This window comes from Poeciliopsis prolifica, unplaced genomic scaffold (genome assembly GCF_027474105.1).
Source record: "Poeciliopsis prolifica strain line A6 unplaced genomic scaffold, Auburn_PproV2 SCAFFOLD017, whole genome shotgun sequence".
Classification (NCBI taxonomy): Eukaryota; Metazoa; Chordata; class Actinopteri; order Cyprinodontiformes; family Poeciliidae; genus Poeciliopsis; species Poeciliopsis prolifica.
The window spans coordinates 7,992,331-8,012,697 of record NW_026562392.1 but is presented as its reverse complement, the minus strand read 5'-3'; the positions used below and the strand labels follow the sequence as shown (position 1 = coordinate 8,012,697).

Here is a 20,367-nt window from a genome sequence, read left to right as displayed (position 1 = left end):
CAATAAAATTATGATATCAATTTGAATTTATGCTGATCTTTATCTCTTTCTTGCTGTTTTCATATCTTCTGTGTAGTGTTACATTTTTGTGTCCTTAAAAATACCTTAAAATAATCATGTATAGATATACTGGCATTATGACAGTCAAATAGGATAGAAGGAAACTTGAGTAGCATTTAGGATTGATCTGACAGGCACAAATTACTACACAGTTGACGAGGACCCTTTGGTGTGAGTGTGGTTTGCTGTTGCATTTTGCTCCCTTGCAGTAAACCTTGAACCATCTGCTGAGCAGTTGAGGCAGAGAGGTTGACATTTGAGGGGCATACCACCACAAAACCCAGGCCAGGCTGACAAACATATTGGCACCAAGCTAAGCTAAAACAAAAGCAAAAGAATATTGCTTGACTTGCTATGTTTTGCAGCTTTCACCGGACCCATGTGGCCACTGACATGTCCTGCTTTCTGGTGTTATCACCTTCTCCTGCTTGCAGCACTGACATGCATTATTGCACAGTGATCAGTATGTACCATAGTCTAAAACTGTTGTTGGCAGTTTTGTTCTCAAAAGCAAACGAGGCAGTGAAATGTTATCACATCTTCTCTTTTTTTCATTGTCATAAAATCTTCTGAACTAAAGAATGAAAACTTTTTTGGGAAAATGGACAAAAAAAGAAGTTCTTACATTTTTCTGCAGATCAGAGTCACCTTCATTACAGAGACTAAACAAATCATTAACTTTGTTGGATTTAAATTGCCCATTTGACAAACTGACATAATAATTAAACAGCTTCTCTGTTGAAGCAGATCCAACTTCCCCTCAGGCTGTGATGTATAAATTGAATTAATCTTGACAGGTAATCAAATGCACAGAGAATTATCTTGACTTACCTTTTTGGCTATATTTTCATTTATTTTTTCAGGGTTTCATCGCAATGAGGACATGAAGGCGATTGATGTGCTTCCTATCCTCAAGGAGAAGGTTGCCTTTCTCTCAGGTCAGTCACACTTTCTGCATCCCATTTTTATACTGACTTTTTTATTATCTGTCATCAGCTGTAATGATCAGTGAAAAGTCTGCCATTACAAATTAAATTAGGGGAGTCACTTTAGTTCTGCCTTTTATGGTTTGATTTATTTATTTTTTTAGAACAATCCATAGAAATAATTGCATAAACTGATATTTTCATTCAGATTTAAGTAAATCTAATAAGATTATTGGCTTTAAAATAAAATGTTATTTTGATTTTACAATACTTTTGAATAGGGTAAAGTAAATATTATCAAAGATAAACTTATAAAATAAAATAATTTAAAAAACTAATCAGATACCTGGAACAACATGTGTTGTGGATTTTAACAGGTCTCCATATTGTATTTTTATTTAACGCTAGTTCTAATATCTCTACTGTTTTAAATTCATAGAGCAGCATTAGTGCTATGTCAGATTAGGTGTACCACTATGTCACCAAGCCTTTTTTTAAACTTTTATTTCAAGGATCTTGAGTAATACATTGAGCCTCCCAATTATTTTTTAGATGACTGCAGAGGCATTGCTCCAGTTGCCACTCATTTTAGACACTAATTCATTTTCTTCACTGCTGCTTCAGTTTTAATTTAAAACAATTAATTCCATTGCTGTTTCACAGAGCGCCATGGTGTCAAGTGCTACTTTTAGAAGTTGCCCTGGGGGGCAATTCACATGATCTCTGAAGCCAACCTCTGTGTTGGATGAATTAAAGGGACAGTTCCCTGTCATTTGTGCATCTAGCTGATCCAGGTGTCCACCACCCAGCAAACAGATCCTTCTTGTTTTAGAAAGTTGACACATGTAACTAAGAGCAACGTTGCCAGGACTTGTCTGAACGTATTAACCTAGAGTCACAAATATTTAGAGAGGCCTGGCGAACTTAATAATATCTATATGAAAAAAGTCATGCCCCAATCTAAAAAAAAAAAAAAAAAGTGACCAAAGATACACATAACTCTCAGTCTGGAAAGTGTAACAAAGCTATTTCTAAGGCTTTGGGACTTCAGAAAACCATTGTTATAGTCAATATCCATAAAAGGAGAAAAAAATAGAGCAGTGATCGGCCTTGCCTTCAGTCACTGGCCTACCTAATGATTCATCAAGGATGCAATAAAATAACAAAGAACAGTATCTAAAACAACTGGAGGACTCATTTCCTTTACTTAAGGTCAGTGTTGAAATTCAACAATAACAAAAAAAACAAAGGTTTCCACAAAGGATTAGCATAAATGACTGCTGAAAGAAAAATGCCCCAAAAAACATCTTAATGATCCCAGAGACATTAAAAAATATTCTGTCCAATGAGGGAAATGTAAAACATTCTATAAAGGGAGCCAGATAAACAGTGGTGGTAGTATGATGGTGCTCAAAAACTGGGTGATTTGCTGCAATTGATAAAGCTGTGATTTCTACTCTTGGCTTAGCTTATTAACAAAAGATAAAATTGCTAGGCATTTTATTCAGCACTGATTTCCTGAAATTCTGTTCTAGCATTTATTGACTAGTTATCTTAGCAAATGAGTTTTCACGCTAAGGAGGATTAGCCAGAAGAATGCATCTGAAGAAAGCATCAGTCATTTCTAAAAAGAAAAGTTAAGCAATTTTAAGGGAAAGATTGGGTTGTTTTTGTCAATAGGAGAGTCGATTAATTTTACACTGACTTTCAAATGGTACTGGCATCATTTGTCATTGTTTTTAAGCACACTGTGTTTGTGTCATCGTCAGAGCAATTTGACCCTTACCCTTTAGTTTGACTCAGCGTGGCCATGACTAATCACTGGCATATTAACAGATGGTTCAGGGACAAACACAATGTTATCGCCCATCACTTAGGCACTTTGTTCAGTAGTCAGTTCATAATTATGTACTTAATTAAATATGTTTTTCTTTACTAGCAAAACTGCCTTTGAATACAATGTAAAGTTAGTTGGTTGATCTGTTTAACTTAGTTCAGAAGAAGCTTGAGTGAAATTGTGTTTTTTTTATATCTGAGGTTTTCAGTCCCTTTCAGAGTCCTCAGAGATGACCCTGGATTTTGTCTAATTATCAAAGATGATGTAATTTGCCGATTTTCTTTCTCATTGTGTCCGAAGGTGGCAGAGACAGACGTGGAGGTCCAATTCTCACTTTTCCAGCAAGGAGCAACCACGACCGAATAAGACCCGATGACCTCCGCAGGCTTGTAGCATACCTGGCTACTATTCCAAAGTAAGATATTAGAGTGGATATGAGACCAGATTGGAGATACATTGAAGAAGTAGATATTAAAGAAAAGTCAGGACTTGGTATGTGCAAGTCAAGCCTCTCTGGAGATTGAAAATGGCTACAAAGATTTGATTGGTGACTCCAGTTACAACTTGTGTTGCTATTTGACTTCCAAATAAGCAAAATGTTTATTATTTTATGTTATTTACTGACAATGTCGCCTGATTTTAAAGATGCAGAATAAAACACCTTGTGCACACACACGCAACACGTCACTGCTAGATTTTCCCACCTTGCCTGGTTTAAATAATAACCTTAAGCTGCAAAGTGTCTAAGGGTTTTCATATAGATTCTTGAAGTTCTTACCTTCTATGTTTTCAATTTCTGTCTTTAATTACAGCTCAGCTTTGAGAAAAAACTTGTTTAATTGGTAGATCTGACCTCTTTGACCCCTTCCTTTTGAGTCTGCTGTTATTTGGAAGGAGCTGGTAGCAATTCAGCATTGTCTCATAGTTCCATTTCTTTCACATGTGAGTTTTTCACATGTACTGGTTATTCTCTCCTGCTCCCATATTTGCTTTGTTGTCGCAAAGATTTGCATCCAAAAACCTCAAACATGTCGCCACAGGAATAATGTTCAGAGCTGCACCATGAACTTACATACAGCTCAGAATACACCTTTAACACATCGCTCCAGGCTGTTCTGTTTGGCCTCACTGGTGATTAGCTTGGAGTTGCAGTTTGCTCTCCTCTGTTCTGCAGCCTCTGATCTTCTCAGTGCCGCACTTTCTAGTGCTGCGCAGGTCGAGTGCTTTTAAGTGTTTCTCACCTTAGTATTTCCGACATTTGTCTGGAGGTGAGAGGTGGTTCAAATTAGTCGCAGCAAAAATAGTGTTTAGCGTTCTAAGACTTTTCTAAGGAAGCAGAGGCAAAACGAGAGCCGTTTGGTGTTCACTTATTTTAGTAGGTGTTTAAGCTTGTACAGTGGTGTATAAAAACTTACAGACGACTTTAACTGAGCTTTGCTCTGTTGATATTCTGCATTAATGGTTTCAAGCAAATTTGTTATCCAAAACTACTAATTCAAAATATCCAATTTATTCCTTAGTAATCAAGTTTTTTTTTTCTTTCTTTCTCAGCTGACTTTCAGATAACAAAGATGAAATAAATGGATCGGTTAATGAGCTGACCAAATAATTATTGTCATATTTTCTATTTATTTTGATATAAATTAGTTGGAAATCTTTTAAGTTCACCGAATTTTAAATATCTATTATAACAGCCTACCAACATTTTTTGATACGTTTTGCAGCAATGCATTCAGCTTCCCGTCAGTTGCTGACTTCTCTCTGTGGTTACAGGCTGAATGAACAACCTTCACACCTTCCAGAACCAATAATATTGTTACGACTGCAACCTGGCAGCGCTTATGTATGGTGGGTTGTGGTTCAGAAAAATTTAGTCTGACCACTGATCAGAACATGTCAGATGCTGAAGTTGGATGTCTTCGGTTACCATTTAAGAATGGAGGTGTAGTTACTCAGTGGAGTGACAGATTTTCCTTCTCAGTTTTATTCTTTTTCCCTTACCCTTACGCTAGCTCTGCTACCATTTTTCTTCTTCATCTCCCCACTCTTCTCTGTCAGCTCTTTCTCTCTCTCTTTCTCTCTCTCTCTTTCTCTCCGCTCTATTTTCTCTCCCCATTTGGCCAATGCTCTGTTTTCAGAGTGAGGTCAGAGTGAGATAGAGCAGGAGGGCCTGCGTCTGTCTCTGTTACAGCTAGACACATTTAGAGCATAGCCTTTAATGCTAAGAAATAACCTTTTATGGGCTTGTTCAACAGCATGACTCCGGGTGAGTAGCAGTGGAAATTTCAACCCTCGAATGTTTTTAACTGCTTTTTTTCCCTTCTTCTTCTTCATCTCCAAATGCAGTGGAGGACAGGACCACTTAACTCACATATTTGCAGCTACAACAAATCTTGTACAAAATATATTTTGCTGGGATAATATTTAACTTTGACTCTTTTTCTCCCTAATATATCTTATTTCAGTAATTTAGAAGATAATTTGCATCTTTATTTTGCAATCTGTTCGTCAGTGAGGAGGTGGCCCGACATGGCTTCACGGTCATTGTGGACATGCGTGGCTCCAAGTGGGACAGCATCAAACCTCTGCTGAAGATCCTGCAGGAATCTTTCCCGTCTTGCATCCACGTTGCCCTCATCATCAAGCCAGACAACTTCTGGCAGAAGCAGAGGACCAACTTTGGCAGCTCCAAGTTTGAATTTGAGGTGAGTGTTGCATTGTTACTCAGAGCAAAACCAATCCCTTTTCACTAGTGATCATAGCAGTAGTTTTGCAAACTTTATTACTTGTTACTGTCTTATATAGAGACATAATTTGTAGGATTTCTCTGATTATTTCTTTCCAAATATAGTTGCAGTTATCATTATTTCAAAATCAGATTTGAAAAGTACCAGTCTCACCCCTGATTGGCTGAGATTGGACTGCTGCACTGTGACAGCAGCAGTGTTCTGTCCCGTGTGGCCATGTGTAGCTGGTATATTTAGTTCTGACCCAGTTACCACAGAACCAGGATAAATAGGACAATGAAAGAATTTCATCCTAACTTCACTTTTATACTTCCATAGCTGTCCATTTAGTTTTTTTCTGCAACGTAGTGTCAGTTTTACTCCACACCCAAACAGGATGCTGTTCTCTCAGATTGGCAACACAGTTCAGGTCCAGAGGGAGATAATCATGATGGACGCAACATGTAATCCTGTTAAGTTTTCACAACTGCTGCTGATCGTTACTGAAGAAGAAGATGTTTTCTCTGCAAATCCCAGCTGCCCTTCAGTTTACTGGTAGATAAAACAAACTGCTATTAATTATAGAAGCACTCACACAGAGGAAAAATTCTTCCCACATTTCATTATTTATTATTGTACAAGCACTTCCTTGAAAAGGTTCAGATATCCGCCTTTCTTGTAGCAGTATAATTAATGTGAATATTCTCATAGATGTGGCTGTTTACTTTCAAAACAAAAGCCGACCTCAGCTCCAGTTTAAAATCTGCCAATTTAAAAGGTGTTTTTATTATGTCTACCTCCCTCCATTAAACCCAGCACCTTCTGCTTTTGCTTCCTGTTAGTTTATATTCTTGTGTTTCACTTTTATTAATGAAAACATAATTTCTTCTTTTTTTTTCAGCATACCTTTTTTAAACAATTCAGATATTTAGCTGAGGAGTTGCATATTTTTCCTGAAATTCTTTATTTAATATAAGGGTGATGTTTTGAAAAGTTTAGAGCAGAAAGAAGATTAAATTCCAGTGATTTCTTTTCTTTTTTTTTCTTTATTTTATCTTAATTGTTTTTTTTTTATTTTCCTTGATTTAGTCACAATCTATTAATGCATTTTTTATTCTATCTTGCTAACCCTCTGCAGACAGTGATGGTGTCCTTGGAGGGTTTGACCAAAATTGTTGACCCTTCCCAGCTCACGGCTGACTTTGACGGCAGCTTAGAGTACAACCATGATGACTGGATTGAGGTTTTGATGTTTTCACTTTTCTATTTAATTGCAGTTTTGTGGTGGAGCTAATTTAATAATTGGTTGAAACTTTTTAGAATTACCTAAGACCTGCTGTGATACAATTGAATTTCCAGCTTAGACCCTTTTCATTCCAGGTGCGCCTCTCCTTCGAGACTTTTGCCAGTGACGCAGCGCGAGCGCTGGCACGCCTCGAAGAGCTCCAGGAAACCTTGTCCCAGCGTGATCTCCCGCGGGACCTGGAGGGGGCTCGGCGGCTCATGGAGGAGCATGCTGCGCTGAAGAAGAGGGCTACAAAGGCGTCGATAGAGGAGCTTGATACGCAGGGCCGAAGACTGCTCCAGAGGCTACAGCTGCAGACTGCAGGGGTTGGGGGTGGCAGTGACGGGGGTTACAGTAACCGTGGCGTTGGAGCCAGCGGAGACTCCAACGACCACCATCATGGTCTTCATGCACACGCAGACGCGCACAATCTGGTTTCTAAAGTGACGGCGTTGCTGGATAAGCTCCACGGGACGCGGCAGAATCTGCAGCAGTTGTGGCACATGAGGAAGCTGAAATTGGACCAGTGTTTCCAGCTGCGGCTCTTTGAGCAGGACGCTGAGAAGGTCAGAGCACTCCTCTTTAATTTGTCCATGTTGGAATGTTTCACAGTTACTGTGTGCTAGTTGAAGATAAAAACAAATGATCTGGTTAATCCATGGATTTTTGACCTGTTTTACGCACAATATCCCCATCTGGATATGGACACACAAATATCAAAGCTTCATTTCTCCTTAAAATGATTCAGTTCAATCATGGTACTTCGCTAACCTTCTGAACATCGACCAGATAAAGCAAGAAGATTATCAATACTCTTGTAGCTCGAGGTTACAACACAACGTCTCAAGTGATGTTATAGTCCTGTGACCAAAGCTGACATTACAATTTTGAACTTTTTTTCATGGGACTATAAACAACCTCACAGTACTTGGATACAAAAGGAAATACAACCACATATTGATGAGTCAGTTTGTTGAAATGGTAAAAAAAAAAAGAAAGGCATAAAGAAAACCATTGAATGTTTGTCACTTCCTGATTGCACCATCTTTTGTTTAATAACCATAAAGGGGTCCATGGAGACTTATGAGTAGGATTCCACCAGTGATGGAGAATTACAGGTTTTGTCTCCAGAAACCTACTGGCAAATTCCAATTATTGTGGGAGAACGTGGGTTGGACTGATGCAACAAAACCAAGGCATCCCATCAGTTCATAAAATAAAGAAAAACACTTGAATAAGAAAAAAATGTGACTGAATTAGGGAAGAGGCTTGGTTTTTGTTCTGGGGCTTGACAGGGCATAATTGAATTTCCAAAGGACCAGGTCATTCTGGACAGAAACAATCTGGTCAGAGTTAGAAAGCTCAGTTGCAGGTCATTGGTCATCCACCACTAGGACAATCAGTCAAAACAAACTAAAAGCATTTAAGACCATCTGAGAGAAAGAAAGAACATTGCACTAGGGTTCCAGATCTTAATCCTCTGTAATATGTTTTATATCCAAACCAAGAAGGCCTGACAAGTGTCTGTAAGGTTTCATTTTCATTTAGTAAACTATGCAAAATACCCAGCTCAACTAATACTCAGACGCAAGGTCTAATTTATTAAACATGGAGAAAATAATGGAGGGTGTCATTAAACATGTGCCAATTTCAGATATTTCAAATGTAGTCACACATTTTTGGTTAGTTAGAAGTAGTACCAACACATTTCACATAGCTAATGAAAGATGTCTAATGTGTCACAATCCTGCAGAAATCACAAGGATAAAACTTCTGTTCACAATCTGGTGAACTATAAAGAACTTAGTAGGAATCGAACTGAACTAGTGTGTTTCTTCTATTGACTGTATCATAACTGAGCTTAGAGATGACATTTGTTTGTAGAAATTAGTTCTTAGTTGATGGATGAAAGGTTTTGCGTAAATACAGCCTCCTAACACCAGGCTCCTCTTGTTCTCACTGTTGTTGTTAATCAGCATATTGAAAAGGAATTTTCTAAAGAGCAGTTTTCTTTCTCTTCTCCACCCTTCATATCTGTAGATGTTTGATTGGATCATGCACAACAAGGGGCTATTTCTGACCAGCTACACCGAGATTGGAGGGAACCACCAGCATGCTGTGGAGCTGCAGACACAGCACAACCACTTTGCTATGAACTGCATGGTGAGAGTCGGCCTGTTCTGCTTTTTTTGTTGTTTTTTCTGTGCTCACTTACATATATTGCTACTATCAATGGATGACTAAAATAATGGAGGAAAAACCTCTCATCTGTGTGCTACCGTCACACAATACTTCACCCTTTTTTTAAAGCAATGTGTTACAAATTATTCTGCAATTCTTCTGTCTTGTTTCTCATACGACTCTTGAATAAAGGCAAGACTTTGCATTGTCATTGCCCGACATGGAGCCGTTCCCGGTATTGACCCATTTTATGACCTCTGTGCCGCTCCCACAGTTTAGCACTGCAGTTTTATCTCTGCCCACTTGGTCTGCTATATTTATTAGCCGGTCTGACAACTATGAAATATAGCTGAGGACATTGGATTGTGTCATCAGCATTCTTATAGTATCATGTTCTGCCACAAAAAGTGCACCGCTTCTTATCTGTGTTTTGTTATTACAGTTTTATCGTGTCCAGTTCCCTTTCATTAATGAACTTTTAATAGAGTTATTTATAAATAAGCAATAAATCAGGCGCTGGTTTGCTCAAGGCAAAGGGATTAACACACCATTACCTCTGATTCAAACTGCAGCCACCTTTCCACAATAAATGAAATTATAGTCAAGGGAGAAGTAAACACACAGCTTTGGAGGCCTTAAAGTCTCTCATGGCTTCACTGATCTAACAAACTGCTGTCAGGGACAACACCAGGCCAGTCACCACCCACAGGTAACTCAAGCTAAAACCAACCGCAGACCCCTGAGAATACATAGATGGAAATCCTGTGTTCTTGAGAACATGATCACACTCTGCCCACACGCACATCCGCACAGTCAGGTTAGCTCTGAGTGACCACTGCCACCTCCACCCATTCTTTCACAGGAAGCTCTGCTTCCTCTTCCTGTTGCTTGCACGGCAGAATGGAAAGACACAGTGTGTCAAACTGTGATTATAAGTGTTCATGTACAAAGGCCACATAAATACTGTTATTTTTTGTTAGGATTTTCTGCTGCGTGGAGATTTTTACAGTAGAAATAAATTAAATATGACACATTTATTTGGTAGTATGACACTTTTTAAAGCATAGTAAAACTGGCATTAAAAAAGATATACTTTTTTTTATCAACAAGGATTATAGTGTTAACCCAGTTATCACTTGGGAGGATGTGACTATTAAGTGTAGACTAAATGCTAAGGAGGCCTGTGTTATATCATTTAGGTGTTGTAATGTCTCCTGCTTTAAACAGTTAATGTTGTGATGTTGCTGTTATGCCCCCTATGGGATGTTCTTTGCAAGTACAGCTGGTGAATTAAAAGTGTTTTACATCTCTAGTCATTAAGTGGCTTCACCTTTAATAAGACGACTCATGCAAATATTGTGGGTGTACTTATTTGTATTTTGATATCAGAATACATTTATAAGATTGACATCCACAAAGTTGGATAAATCTAGATACAATTATCTAATATTGGCAAAAAATTCAATACATCTCTCAGTTGTGACTCAGGAAGGGAAGACTCAAGTCTTCTTTATTTAAGTGATGTATAATTGTGATTTAAATGTACTTTTTTAACCTTGTTTTTTAAATATAATCCAGGTTGCTATATATATTTTTTTTATTAAAAAATAATACACATGTTGAGTAAAACACAACATTTCGTACTTTTCGATACTTTATATTCAGCTCACAAAGCATCGGACAGGAATAAATACAGGACTTAATCATTTTTATATTTTAGAAAACAACAAATATATCTACATTGCTTAGCTCTATGATCATATGTTTCTCAATCTCCTAGCTTTTTTCACGGTATACCTCATTATAACAAGGTATACTGAGAGATAAATAGTTAGATTCAAAAACACAAATTTTTCCATCGTACCTTTTATGCTCAGAAAGTCAGAGTCCAGATTTTTCTGTTTTCTCTAACAGGCAAATAGTCACATAGCCCAACCTTCTACTGAGCTACGCCATTTAGTTATATATATATATATAAATAAAATATAAGTTTTTATTTATAAAAATATTTTCAATTGTAATAAAGATGGACTTTGAAAACTAAGAAAGCACCCCTAATTTATTTTTGTGTAGTGGATTTTGTTTTAATGTTTTATTTGGCAAGCTATGGTTAGCGTTAGGTTCGTTAATCCAACGAACCTTTTTATTTGTGTTACTTTATAAAAAAAAGCTTAAAAGTTAAAATGTTTTACATTCAGTTAAATGAGAAGGAAATGTGGTCATTTTTGTTTTGATAATATTTTGTTCAGATAACTGTAATTAGTTTGTTTGTTTCACACTTCTGTGCAAAGGAAATAGTATTGGAAACATGTTTTTTTTTTAACTCAAGAACATTATGTCATCAGAAACTCTCACATGCTAGCTTTGACAACGTGTGTGTTTAAACAAGTATAAAAATACAATATTAAAATGAATAACACAATAAACATAATCTATTCTTCTTAAATTACAAAAAGTCAATATATTTTATTATGTAGAGAATATCGTATCTATAAGATATTGATCAGTGTTATTTTGAATACAAAGCATATACAAAGAGCGGTTGAATCCTGTTCCCCGTCGGCCATAAATCAACACTTGCACTTCCATGTTTTGCATGAGTCGTTTTTCAAGTAAAGAACGAACGATTCTTGAATTATGTACTTCTGCGAAAACAAACAAACAAAAAAAAATGCATTTCAGACTATACCACTACATGTTAACTATATGTGCTCACTTTGACACTGGAATCAGAAAACACCCTACCTTAAACGTTTCGCAGTTTAAGACATAGAGCTGTTGAGCAGAAGTTTGGTTCTCTTTATCAGAAATGTGGTATGTCGTCCCACACTGCTGGCCTTTTAAAAGAGACAGTTTAATTATTTCACTGTTTACAAACATTTTCATGCTTTTTTGGTACAATCTACTATCTCTATCTCTTACCGAGTTCTTGAAGCTGTTCCTTTAGTAGAAAGTGTGTCTTTTCTGCGAGTATGTCACCTGTTCATTAAAAAATGCCAAATAATTGCACTTAGTTTCTGACCAAGCCAAACAAAATGCCAAAAATATCTCTTTGCCAATCAGTTATTTTAAGTGGGTTAAATCTTTCCCAACGCTGAAATTCACAGCACAGACTTACACAATTTGATCAGTCTCAAGAAATTTCTCCTTTTTTTATAACATTTAAAATATACTTACAAGCAATGCTCAGACCAAGCACTACTGCAAGTAACAGTAGACACAGCAAGACCAGCCCCACCATGGTTCTCTGGAAGAACACTAGTCATCAGAGAACACGTTACAAACACTTCTGCTGGGTTTTTACCTCTAGTATTTGCTTTAACCGCGCACTGCTTAAAATTGAAGCACATTACCTAATTGCTCTGTTTTTGCCGATCTTATGCTTCCATTCTCTGGAGGCCATCTTAAAGTCATGTACCTGCTCGGGTGAGCCACACTGTTGATCGCTGGACGGTTGAGAGTGTCATTAGTTTGCTGGGAGCCCCTGTTTGTCAGCTGACTGGCTCCTCCTGACACTGGCACAACCTGTCTTTGTCCTATATCAAGAGTGTCTCCATTTTCATAAGTGTCATCTTGGTCTTCCCACTGGTCAGGATCCATTGCCATGTATTCATTGTCGGGATTCTCGTCTGGTTGAGGGCCCTCCATTGTTGAACTGCGGGGCTGTCTGTGAGTCAGCTCATGCTCTGCATGCCTAAAATACCTCACAGGTGTCTGTGGATGCAAATAACTTAGTGGGCGGGAGAGATTTTCATCTGCATTCATCAAAAATCAAAGAGATCCCACCTGCCTCTAACACGAAACGTTTAGTCTCCGGCATTAAAGCCAGAAAAAGATGATTTTTGATTAATGTACAATGCTGCAGTGTTCTGTTTAATCAAAAAATTTAAATGTTTATCTGTAATCAAGGTCACACAAGTTGCACACGAGAATATATATTTTTTTCTGCCTGGAAATGTTTATGTAAAGAAACAGGAAACATTGGACCTGCACGCTGGTTATTTGCCTATAGTTTGTATACAAGGAGATGTGTTGTAGAGATTAGTATTATTCCAGAAAAGACCTTTGGGTTATGGATTTGCTTAAAAACATGTTAAACAATAGCATCTTATATTTACAACTGTAGTTTTCATTGTTTTCGAAGATTTTTTTTTCTCACAAAGGAGATAACAAAAACTGCTCTTGAAAATATCAAGAAATAAAAATTTTGTTTGGGTTGTTTATTATATTACTTTCATAGACCCATAAAATTCAATTTTTGCTATTATATGTGTTAGCATCAGGAGTATTTTGTTTGTTTGTTTTTGTAGAAATCCATCCCTTTTCCTTTTTTTTGTTGCTTTTGTGTTAAATTTGACATTTTTCTCTGTACTTTGTGTATTTCTGCCTGTTTTTACTCCACCACTTATTCTTTGATCCTTTGCCACTCCTCAGTTTGATTTGAAACACCTTTTTCTGTTCCTGTTAAACTCACCCTCACTGTCTCCTCATGCATTTACTTTGTATAAACACCACATGTGTTTGAGCATTTCACTACTTTGCCCCTCTTTACCCTCTCTGAGTGTGTAAGTGCTTGTGAGTTAGTGTGGATGTTCTTAGGGTTTCATATCTGATTATTCTTGACACTGTCTTCCAAGAAACCAAACTAGGTAAAAATATAATAAAACATATGCAAACCCTATCTTAAATAATGCAAAAGGTATTCTATCCTTTTGGATTTTTGACACTGAAAATGCATAAGAACCTACAGTTTTCTGCTATGGTCCTCTTTTGAGATTGAACTGTTTTGTGGGTTGTAGCTATTGTTTTTTTTTTCACACATTGTAATTAAAACAAGCGACCTCGGTGCCATAATGGGCTCCAGGAGCTGTAATTGAATAGAATAATAACTGGCTGTTAACACAGTTGTTAATTAGCGTTTGCTGATCCATGCCTATCTTCACAAAACAGCTTGAAGCAGGTACATTAGAAAAAGCCTAAAAGATTAAAAGGTAAATGGCCTTTCTTTTATTAATCACACGTGGATATGCTTTCCAAGCGGATGACTTTTTAATGTCCCCGAAGGTGTTTGCGGGTGAGTTTTCAGGATTTTTGTGTATTTTGTTTAAGCTACCTTCTCTGTGAATACACTGGTGGCCACAGCGTTTAACGAGCACGTTTCAGCTGCTCTGAAGAAACACAATCAGGCTTAATTATCGAAAAACACTGTTGTGGCTTCATGCATCAGGGTCCTCAAATTGTAACAAGAGTGCAGTAAGTGCTTTACCTGAAACCTTGCTAATTTATATGGTCAGAAACAATAACATGCTTGACCTACTTACTTTTATTTTCTTTTATTTTCTTTTTATTTACACTGAACCTACAGCTCTTTCTTTGCCCCCATTCTGAAACACAGAACGTGTACGTGAACATCAACCGGATCATGTCAGTTGGAAATCGGCTCCTGGAGTCGGGCCACTACGCCTCCCAGCAGATCCAGCAGATCTCAGGCCAGTTGGAGCAGGAGTGGAAAGCTTTTGCAGCAGCATTGGACGAACGCAGCACTCTGCTGGAGATGTCTGCCAGCTTCCACCAGAAAGCCGATCAGGTGCAGTCACGCCATTCAAATACACATCTTGTGATATCAGAAGGTAAAACAATAGAAACATTCCTGCTGTTGGCGCAACACTTTGACGCTTTTGTGTCTTTATATGTCCACAACAAATCTGTGCAACAACAGAGCACTTCCATCCTTCACTCACTCAAAGATACTTTAAGCTAAACTTCCTTTTTTCACCATTTTTTTCTTGTAATTGATGTCTGGGTTCATTTAGATTTATATAATAAGCTTTAATACAGTATACAAAGCCGCTCCAATGTTTTATGGTGGGAAATTTATTTCTGACAGTAGTATTCAGCCTTATTTTGACCAGTTTACCTTCCTTCCTGTGTTTACTGTGTGGTCTATGCTGCCTAAGGCTTTTACTCACCAATGGCTCTCATCTTGCTGCGGCCATTTATTGGAAGATCTGCAGCTGCATTTTTTTCTTCCTATATTCAGTTGATTAACTGAAGATAGGTTAGTCAGATGTTCAAAATAAAAGCTGTGAACTTGAAACCTTTGTGAAAAAGGTTTGCAAGGCAGTATGGATCTTGAAAAACTGTTGCAGATCTACACTAACATGAAGCTAGACGATGTACAAAACAAAAATAAAAACAAGCATTTTATTCTTACTCGTTTGAGTGATCATGAGTAACTGTTCTCAAAAAGTTTTTGTTACAAAAGTTTTTGTTACAAAAGTTTTTGTAATAAAAAGGTGCTGCAGTGTTCCAAGCACATAGTTGAGGTAGTGACGAGTGTTATAATATGTTTGTCTTGGATATTTCCTAACCAGTACATGAGCAAGGTGGAGCCGTGGTGTAAAGCGTGCGGAGAAGGAGAACTGCCCTCTGAGCTGCAGGATCTAGAAGATACGATTCACCATCACCAGGGGCTGTATGAACACATCACCACTGCATACTCAGAGGTCAGTGCACCGAAACAGGTGTGCACAAAAAACAAAAACAAAGAACTCATTTGCAAAATTCTGAGGCTTTTATGAAGATAACTCTTGTATGCAAAGATGTTCTCACACGCACGAACATCATGCAAATTATTTCAACTGATCCTTTGTGCTTAGTTAGTACTGTAAGCAGTGATAAACACTGTTGTAGGATGAAGGTTCTGACAATGTCAAATATCATAATACTCTTTGCTAGAGTAAAACCCAAAAAACAAAACAATAAATAAAACAAATTTCAAAATGTAAACTCTTTAGATGTTTTCCAGCAAGTGAAACCACACTTCCGTGTTTCTAGGTGAGCCAGGATGGCAAGGCCTTACTGGACAAGCTGCAGCGACCTTTGACTCCAGGAAGTGCCGATTCGCTGATGTCGTCTGCAAACTACTCGAAGGCGGTGCACCACGTCCTGGACATCATCCACGAGGTGCTGCATCACCAGAGGCAGCTCGAAAACATCTGGCAGCATCGCAAAGTTCGCCTGCACCAGCGCCTGCAGCTGTGTGTCTTTCAGCAGGACGTGCAGCAAGTAAGCAACGAACTCAAACGTGACAAGAGAAAAAACCTCTTTGCTGAGATAGACTCTGCAGAAGGTTCTGTTCAGTGTTGCCTCATGGCCTCCTGCAGCAAACACACCCGCTTTACCTCTTTGCTTCTTAGAATAGAGAAATTCAGCAGCTAATCTGTACGATATTGTAGTACCGTAACTGTACAATAATGTTTTTTAATGCTCTTTTGCATAAGTCCATCTATTGGACTTATGCCTGAACCTTCTGTCAAAACTGGCGATTTGCTTTGTTGTGTTGTCTCTTCGTCTCCACCCTTTAGGCATCTGCCCTTCTCTGCCCCGCTTTCCTTTCCACTTGGGTTTTTCTCAAGCTTTCCCTCTTTATTGTCTGTGTTTCTGCCTCTCTGCGCTCCTATCCGCTCTTTCATCACCCTTTTCTCTTGGTAGTGGTTTCCATGGTGATGCAATTTACTGTCACATAAAGTGTCGAGAGCATTTGGTTTGTCCCTTGAAAACATTCTCTCAGAGACCTTGAAATCCCTTTCATTACCGCAAATGGGGGTGTGTCCATCTGTTTGATTGATATTAGGGTAATTATGTTGGAAGATTTGTGGCTTATCACACCCACATTGGAAATGTTCACACTTTACGCTGTGTTGCATCTGTTGGTAATTGTTCTTAATTAAAATATTAAAATAGAAGGAAGGAGAAGAAAATTGGAACGAATTGGAAAAGAGATTTTGCAACATCAGAGATATTGAATCTATAAATTGTTCTTAGTTGATTTATTTACAGCCTTTTGGGATGTTTTGCACCCCCTGCTGACTGACATTGTGTACTGCTCTATCAGAAAAAGCTGGTATTTTAAGTTGCTGGGATATTTATGTGTTTCAAGGTGCTGGACTGGATAGAAAACCATGGTGAGGCCTTCCTCAGCAAACATACCGGTGTTGGAAAGTCTTTGCACAGAGCCAGGGCTCTGCAAAAGAGGCATGAAGACTTTGAAGAGGTTGCACAGGTGAGTCTCTGCAGTTATTATTTTGTACAGATGCAAAAACCAAGATACATTTTTTTTATTTTTGCCTGTTTTTTTTCTTTCTCCCCATTCCTAAGACACTTATATTTCTACCTTATAAAATACACGAAAGCTCACTCGATAAAATTCATCTGCATATGTGATGTTTATTACCGTTGTCTCAGCACCTTAATGATTTGTTGATTTAGTTGAATCTTTCTGCTGCAGTTACACAGTTTCACACTGCAACATGTTCTTCCCAATTATTAATGCATTAATAAGTGGGAATGAATCAGATATTGAGACAAAATCATGTGGTGCATAATTATTTATTCCCCATGAGGTCACTATTTCATTAATCCGGGATGTAGATCGATGGAATGGCAATGGAAGAAGGTCAATTTAGTGAGTTCTGTGTTGATTTGATTGTTATTTAAAATTTGGTATTTTAATGAGGTGATGCCATGCAATGTTAGAAACAGGCTCATGAATTAAATGTACAATTTACTCAGTTCAAGGTAATGCCCTAAAGGTTTGTAGAAAAGTATGTTTAAATAAACACTAGTTACGCTTATATTTAAGTGACAGGGTGATTTTGCAGTTATTTCCTAATTTTTAATCTATTTATTTTTTTATTCTCCTACCTGAACAAATGTGCTCAGATTAATAATTGAATTTTTCAAAAATTTTCAGATTAATTTATTTTTATAATTTTCACATATATCTTTGTAATTGATAACACATTTTCTGCCTAGATATGTGCTTTCAAACTGGCTGGATAAGTTTTCAGAATGTAGTAGTACAGATATGCTTGGTTTAGTGCTCCATGTTTTAATTTCAGAACACCTACACCAATGCTGACAAGCTGCTGGAGGCAGCAGAGCAGCTGGCCCAGACTGGAGAGTGTGACCCAGAGGAAATCTACCAGGCTGCCCACCAGCTAGAGGATCGCATCCAGGACTTTGTGCGGCGTGTCGAACAGCGTAAAGTCCTGCTGGACATGTCTGTTGCATTTCACACTCATGTCAAAGAGGTATCTCGTTCCCGTCTTCTTGGTTCACCTGCAGTTAAGCTGCAGTGCTGTATTCAATTTTTACTGAAAGTAGACAAGCACAATCGGCCCAGGGACACTTTTTATTTCCTTGCGGAATTGCAGATCAATAAAATAATAACAGCTGATTAAAGGTGAAATTATGTAGTGAAACCTGCATGCTACGAAAGCTCGATCATAACTGGGAGTCCTGACTGCTAATAAACTGCTGGCAGAAACAGATATCTTGTAATAGAAGCAGGAAAGAGTACATTTCTTATTCCAGTATGATCAACAAGGTAAATCTTCCATTGGCGAACCCACAGACTATCGATATTCAATTATAACTAATAATCCAACTGGGTTCAGAACCAATAAAGATATTTATTTATTAATCTCTTGCAAATCAAAAGTTTACAGATTGGTTACAGTCTGTTAAAGCAAGAATGGAAATCCCAGACTATGTCATAGCACTGAAAACATCTGATGGGTCAACTGAACGTTTGGGTTGGCCTATACGCTATTATTATGATTTCTATAAGACAAATAAAATCAATCACAGTTTTGACTCATGTTTAAACTAATAGTGAAATTTCACTATTAGTGAAATGTCTCCTCTCTTGTGTAAGAGGAGACACAAAGAAAATGTGTCTCCTCTTATTTCTGCATGATGACATCTGTTGTTTGTATGTTCACTTATCCCTCAACAAAAAATATTTTTCATTTATTAGTCCTCTCTCTAAATATTCAGTGTTCCTGTGTCGATTGGTAATATCAAGGTGAGCCATGATGAAAACCAAATTTGCAGCACAACCGCCGTGAGAGTGGTCTTAAACTGACATGAATGACCTACGCACTTATCTATAAAGTCGGTGGCAAATGTATGACATACTGTTTTCAGTGGAAACAATAAAAGAAAAATGGTTATGTGCACAACCTGAGTATTATTTAAGCTATTAGTTAGCAGATTCTGTATCTCTGTCTTTTGTCTGGCACGAGAACAACGTCAAACCTGATGTAACAGAAAGCTTTTGTGGTGTTAAAATTACAGCTTTTTTAAACCTCATTGCATCATTTTATGAATCTGCTGCTTGTTGTTGAGCTGATAAAAAACTGCTTATGTACTCCTGGATTTTTTTGAAACTTTTTTTTTCTTTTTTGCTTGTTAATTTTAGCTGTGGACATGGTTGGAGGAGCTTCAGAAAGAACTGCTGGATGATGTGTATGCTGAGTCAGTGGAAGCAGTGCAGGACCTGATCAAGCGATTCGGCCAGCAGCAGCAGACCACCCTGCAGGCGACTGTCAATGTTATCAAGGAGGGTGAGGACCTCATACAGCAGCTCAGGTGAGCAAGAACGCTCTGCTTAACTGAGGAGTGCATGCCTCACTCAGTCGGGAAAGCCAAATTTATGCGCACCCCTGGATAACAAAAGTTAACACACGATTAATAGGATGTTTCATAGTGTATTGCTGCTATGGAAAATGATCAAGTGGATCGTGTAGACACAGTTTTTCAAGCAAGTTTCAAAAAACCCAGACAACCGCAGGGTTTCCAATTGCAGTCAATGTTGATTGCGTTTGCAGAGACTCTGCTATCTCAAGCAACAAGACCCCTCACAACAGCTCCATGGCCCACATTGAGAGTGTCCTGCAGCAGCTGGATGAGGCCCAGGGTCAGATGGAGGAGCTGTTCCAGGAAAGGAAGATCAAGCTGGAACTCTTCCTGCAGCTGCGCATTTTCGAGAGGGACGCAATAGACGTGAGTCGTTGGAAAAATTTCAGGGTTTATGTTTTCCAAATTATTTTTACTTTAAATGTTCATAAATAAGATTAAGAGCAAACATACATGCGTGGGATCTGATGGGAAAGTAGGTACTCTGTAACACATACACAAAAACAATTTATATGAGGTAAAGGTGCATAACAGCAAATCAAAGGGGATTCTGGGCTTATTTCATAATAAAAGGGAGATGTAGTCCTGTTGGGAAGACCCCTGTTGGTTGTTAATTTTACTCACACATTAATTTTACTTATTCAATTTATTTATTTATTTTTTGAAACAGTGATCTACTGAGCATCCCACTGTGACACTGAATGCTTTCCTTAGATGGTGCTAGGATATGATGACTGTTTTATTTCAGCATTTTATTTTATTTCTCATCTAAGCCATCAAATTAGATTTTGTAAACCACCCCCAATGCTTAAGGTGCTTAAGATTAAAAGCTTAAGGTGATCCGGGCTGTTGGATGTTGTATCACAT

General features: G+C 37.9%; 1 protein-coding gene across 4 annotated transcripts in view; it reads left to right on the top strand.

Annotated features, from left to right (window-relative positions):
* Window positions 1–20,367, top strand: part of triob (trio Rho guanine nucleotide exchange factor b) — a 93,632-nt gene that overhangs the window by 32,637 nt on the left and 40,628 nt on the right. For all 4 annotated transcript variants that reach the window (XM_055041812.1, XM_055041814.1, XM_055041813.1 and 1 more), the window contains exons 3-15: window positions 924–998; window positions 3,124–3,238; window positions 5,336–5,528; window positions 6,688–6,792; window positions 6,930–7,400; window positions 8,875–8,997; window positions 14,411–14,602; window positions 15,390–15,521; window positions 15,853–16,083; window positions 16,958–17,080; window positions 17,919–18,110; window positions 19,283–19,452; window positions 19,692–19,866. In XM_055041812.1, the coding sequence (XP_054897787.1) occupies window positions 924–998; window positions 3,124–3,238; window positions 5,336–5,528; window positions 6,688–6,792; window positions 6,930–7,400; window positions 8,875–8,997; window positions 14,411–14,602; window positions 15,390–15,521; window positions 15,853–16,083; window positions 16,958–17,080; window positions 17,919–18,110; window positions 19,283–19,452; window positions 19,692–19,866 (2,297 nt within the window). The remainder of the gene's footprint in view (window positions 1–923; window positions 999–3,123; window positions 3,239–5,335; window positions 5,529–6,687; window positions 6,793–6,929; window positions 7,401–8,874; window positions 8,998–14,410; window positions 14,603–15,389; window positions 15,522–15,852; window positions 16,084–16,957; window positions 17,081–17,918; window positions 18,111–19,282; window positions 19,453–19,691; window positions 19,867–20,367) is intronic.